The sequence below is a fragment of the Pinus tabuliformis genome, chromosome 5_1 (genome assembly GCF_031772625.1).
Source record: "Pinus tabuliformis cultivar Carrire ecotype Pingquan chromosome 5_1, CPIR1, whole genome shotgun sequence".
NCBI lineage: Eukaryota > Viridiplantae > Streptophyta > Pinopsida > Pinales > Pinaceae > Pinus > Pinus tabuliformis.
The window spans coordinates 178196875-178201905 of record NC_142305.1 but is presented as its reverse complement, the minus strand read 5'-3'; the positions used below and the strand labels follow the sequence as shown (position 1 = coordinate 178201905).

At 36.9% G+C, this 5031-nt stretch overlaps 1 protein-coding gene across 1 annotated transcript; it reads right to left on the bottom strand.

Annotated features, from left to right (window-relative positions):
- Positions 1 to 1848: 1848 nt before the first annotated feature.
- Positions 1849 to 4514, bottom strand: LOC149163998 (LEAF RUST 10 DISEASE-RESISTANCE LOCUS RECEPTOR-LIKE PROTEIN KINASE-like 2.5). The gene is made up of 3 exons (XM_089430842.1): positions 3551 to 4514; positions 3418 to 3462; positions 1849 to 3295 (listed from the first exon to the last, which is right to left on the bottom strand). Exons 1-3 carry the CDS (start codon positions 4362 to 4364, stop codon positions 2010 to 2012), a joined length of 2145 nt encoding a protein of 714 aa, XP_089286968.1. The 5' UTR covers positions 4365 to 4514; the 3' UTR covers positions 1849 to 2009.
- Between the last annotated feature and the right edge of the window lie 517 nt (positions 4515 to 5031).

The following is a 5031-nucleotide window of genomic DNA, read 5'->3' as shown; positions in this document are numbered from 1 at the left end:
GGTTTCCATGGTCGCATGTAGAGACCTGCTGAAGCAAAGAAAAATGGTCCTCCATCAAATATTCGATCCTTGTCTTCTAGATTGGAAAAAACCACTGTAAAGAATCCTTTGGCCCGTAAGTGTAGTCTTACATCTCCTTTGGGTTTCCATTGTTGTTTTATCCACATGCACAGTGCTTGTTCTGTTGGCCAGAAACCCATGAATTTGTAGATCACTACATGTTCTACCATGTGGTCAGGGTAAACCTAAAGTTCCGAATCCGAAATTATTACCTGTAGGGTATCAGTGGCTTTGGGCTTGCACGGTCCCTGGGTTTCTTTCTTCTTGGCTGCCAACACTGTTCCTTCCTGTCCTGCCTTGGCTTGGTTTAGATCCTCGTTTTCTTTTGATTGTTCCTCCTCCGGCTCGTTTTCTTGTGTACCTTGTGCTGGGAAAGGGTTTGTACTGTCTCTGTTCACTGTACTATTGCTTCCAATGATTTCTTTCTGTTTCTTGGTATTTTTGCTCTCATTGTTTCGCTTTCCTTTGTTGGTCGCATCTTCCTTGCCTGATTTCTCAGAACCTAATATTTGCACTCCGTCTAGTGTCGTTTTCTCTTTGTTCATTATTATATGTTTGTATGATGGGGTCCCAATGGACCCCGCTTTTTCCATCTATAGGGTCAAAATCTGCCCTCTTCTATGAAGTTCTGCCGCTCTAGCTCTGTCCTCCTCCAGAGTTTGTACTCAGGCTACAGTTTGTGCAATTATCCTTCAAACCCTAATCGTTGCCTGTGAACTCCAGCTTCAGAAGTATTTCTACTAGTGCCCTCTGTTTCAATCGGTCGATGTTGTCCTTACATCTTGAAATATTTGATAACCTTTAGTATTTAAATAAATTTCTACTAATTAAAATAACAATAAAAAAATAACATCTATCTATAAAATTTCTTTTTATAATACTATAAATTTTAAGAAAAGAAAAAAGTAATATATGTTTAACTTTATAGCCTTAAAAAAATAAAAATTATTTAATACATTTTGAAATTATAACATTAAAGAAAAATGCCAACAACTCCACTGCAAATAAATTCTAACATTAAAAATACAATATTAGTGACATGCATAAAACCAAAGTAATATTAAAACAAATATAAATTAATCGATGTAATTAACATAATCATATAATCATATAAATTTATTGACTTATAAATGTAGATGGCTATAAAATATTTATCTTCTATTAAATTTATTACCTATTTAATTTTTATAAAGTTCAAAATTTGCAATACTAAGACTAAATGGAAGTTGTAAGCAAGCTGCATAAGTTTTAAAATGAAAAAAATAGTTGTGAAACTCTTTATTTCATCTATCAAATTGTCTAAAAAAATAATATTCTTACATTATTAAATTTAAACTATGCATATATTTTTGTTTTTTAAAATTTTATTATTTATAAAATTGAAAATTTGCAATACTAACACTAAATAGAGGTCGTAAGCAAGCTGCATAAATTTTAAAATGAAAAAAATAATCTTGAAACTTTTCATTTCATCTATTAAATTGTCTATAACAATAATACATTATTAAATTTAGAATATTCATATATTTTTGTTTTTTAATAAATGAAAATTTTAAAAATATTATTTTACAATTAACCATATATATTAACATATTAATATTTTTTTACGATATAGATTAATAAAAAATAAAAAATAAAAATTTTATTTTAAAGTAAAAACTTAATATGTTATTGACACCTTCATATGTAAACAAATGTAATAATAAATAATTTAAATGGATTTGCAGAAGTCAACCTAACCATTTGTAATCTAACATCAAGAAATACAACAATAATACAACCACTATAACTTCGACTTCGAGTCATTTGAAGCTAATAGCCTAAAAAGCTATTCCATTACAGTGTCAGAGAAAATCAATTGAAAAGTGATTCAGGGAATTTTTGTTTTTTTCGTGAATACTATGGTGTAGGATTGTTTCTTTTCCATGGATGCTATCATGTATATTACATTAACTGAAGGTTTGGGCACGGTGATTACTTTTGGGACTTCCTTTTTCAACCTCCAAAGAATAAATTGCGGAAGAAGATGGGTCAGAGGCATGCTGTTGCATAGCTCCCATCGCTGGATCAATGGGGAATGGAAATGGAGCAGTAATCGTTGAAGAAGATGGGTCAGAGACAGAGAGTTGCATTTGTCTCATCGGTGAATCAACGGGGAATGGATATGGAGGAGTGATAATGTCGTCCTCTCCTTCGAGCAGTTGGATGGCTTTGCTCATGGAAGGACGACGACCTGCATTGAACTGTATGCACCACAGCCCAACTAAACTTAACCTTTTCGCTATGCCCTGCTCTTGCTCTGACATGTTTCCTTCTCTCAAATTCTCAAACTGGCCCTTCTCCACTTGCTTGAAAGCCCACTCTGGGTAGAAGTATTTGCTTGACTTGCTCTCTTTATTGTGAAAATCAATATTCTGTCTCGCCCCCACCATTTCCATCACCAACATCCCATAACTATAAACATCAGATCTATCAGTGACAACTCCATACATCCTAGACCACATCTCCGGGGCAGAGTAACCTAGTGTTCCTCTGTTAGCAACAGAGATGTGGCTTTCCTCTCTATTAGTTATTTGGGCTAGACCAAAATCTGCAACTTTTGGGCAAAAACCGGCATCAAGAAGAACATTGTGAGGCTTTATATCAAAATGGAAGATGCGATTTCTGCACTCGTCGTGTAAGTATGCAATACCCCGAGCTGTGCCAAGTGCAATTGAATATAGTTGTTTCCAGCTCAGCTCGTCATGATGGCCTCCGTGGATATATTTGTCAAGGGAACCATTCACCATATATTCATACACCAAAGCTTTGATGGATCCCTGGGAAGAATAACCCAAGAGGCGCACCAGGTTAACATGACAGGTCGTACCCACTGTTGCCACTTCAGCTATAAACTGTTGTTCACTCTGTTTGGATTCATCCAAAATCTTCACAGCTATCTCACGTCCAGTGGGAAGTTGTCCTTTATAAACTGTTCCAAAACCTCCTTTACCAAGCTTTTCTGCCAAGTTGTTTGTGTAAATCATAATCTGAGCATAAGAATATCTGGTGGGCACTTGAGAGGAATAATAATTTAAAAAATTTTCAACAGAGGGAGTTCCAGAGGCGATGGGGTCCATAAACGCTCGAATGCTCTGCTCCTCTGTGGCAGTCCTTGTACAACAAAATCGTCGACTAACCACTATGCAAGAAACCACTACTACGCTGAACAGAGCACACACTCCAACAAATATCCCTGGAAATAATCATGAAAAATTAAAAGATAGGGAAGAGTAACGAATGGTGAGAAATTTAACTTCCGTCTCTCCTACAGATAGCATATAACCTAGGTCTTAGGTTTAAAGGTAAGAAATTTACCTGCCGTCTCTCCTACAGATAGCACATAATCTACATCGTGATGTCCTGCAGGGTAAGGAAAGGGAAACAGCGGATTAAGAGAAGGAAACGTAAGAAGCATGTGGTCAATAAATCAAGTTGTGGAGATCCTCACCTTCAGAGCAATTGGTGTGGTACACACCACGATGGCAAATGCAATAATCAGCTAGACTATATCCTTGATCATAATAACATCTTCCTCCAGTGGCGTTACACGAGAGACAAGAGTCGGGTATCCTCCATGTAATTTGGAATCCTCTTTGACTGAATTGCTGCATATTCTTATCACGGCTAATGTTGTAGTTCTTATCCGTTGGAACGACTACAGAATACCAAGTGCAATTACTACAGAAGGCATCATCGGGTGTACAGAGGCTATAGGATGAACCATTATAGAAGAAGCTTTGGCCGTCCTTGTCTCCCCAATCGAGCCGCGTAAGGTTTTTATCGATTTGCTGATTTCGTTGTGTACAGTTCAGAATTGTTCCCTCCGTGTATCCCTGAGAAAGGCTGAAGACTGAGCGATAGTCGAAGACTGAGCGATAGTCGAAGACTGAGCCATCGCCGAAGACTGAGGAATCCCCTATGGTTTGGGCGATTTGGAGGGTTCGAGTATGGTAGGACGATCCTGTGATGTTTCCAATTACTCTCCCATGGAATACAACGGCGGCGTCATCATAACCGTAATATGAACCGTCAAAATAACTGTAAGATGAACCGTGCAAGGTAATATGAAGGGTCTGATTGTCTAAGCACTCAGTAGGTGCATAGCCACAATTTCCGAAGGGATATCGGATGGTCGAATTTCCACAATCAGAAGGAGCGCAGTCTGGGTAACCAAACTCCTCTTCCCAGTAATCAAAACACACTAACAACAATAATACAGCTGTAACAAAAATATATGTGACGATGTGGCGGCAGGGGATCATTTTCCCTCTCCGAAGCCGAGAGAGTGTGAGTTTGTGCAGAGAGAATGGAAGAATGATGGGAGCGAAGACGATCTTATTAGTGTGCAGAGAGAATTGCAGAGAGTCTTAAGAGCGGTAGGAGGCAGCTTGTCTTGACATAGTTGAAGTCTACGGAGGCCGATGGAAAGACCAATGGATGATCCATATGAAGTCTACGAAGGGGGTGGAAAAGCCGATGTATACGTAATGTATTTTTGACCAATACACACTCTCACACCATGTGAATTATGTGAATTGAAGGATGATTGATTGGGCTCGATTGATCTTCTCAACATCTGGACAATGCTTAATTTGACTCGATTAATCAGGTCAACTGTTCCATATGAATTGAAAAATGATGATTTGGCCGGATTAGGCTTCTCAATTGAATATTTTTGGATGAATGGTGATTTTTCTCGATATTTCTAAAGTATATGATTTATGGTTATATGTTCTGTCCATAGTCGTTTTTATATTGGAATTTTATGCTTTTACTATGTGATTTATGGAAGCATATTTTGTTTAAAGTATTTGTATATAGGAATTGTATTTCCACCATTTTTAATTTTCTTTAAAAGAAATTATGGGAATGGTTAAGATTTTATTTTGAATTTTTTTATGGTCTTGTCAAATAAAAGGTTAAGATTCA

What these genes read in the sequence shown, in the direction of transcription:
- LOC149163998 (XM_089430842.1), bottom strand. Translation starts at nt 4,364, where the DNA reads ATGATCCCCTGCCGCCACATCGTCACATATATTTTTGTTACAGCTGTA. An exon ending in CCACACCAATTGCTCTGAAG is followed by an intron (nt 3,463 to 3,550) that starts GTGAGGATCTCC and finishes CTTACCCTGCAG; the next exon opens with GACATCACGATGTAGATTAT. An exon ending in ATCTGTAGGAGAGACGGCAG is followed by an intron (nt 3,296 to 3,417) that starts GTAAATTTCTTA and finishes GATTATTTCCAG; the next exon opens with GGATATTTGTTGGAGTGTGT.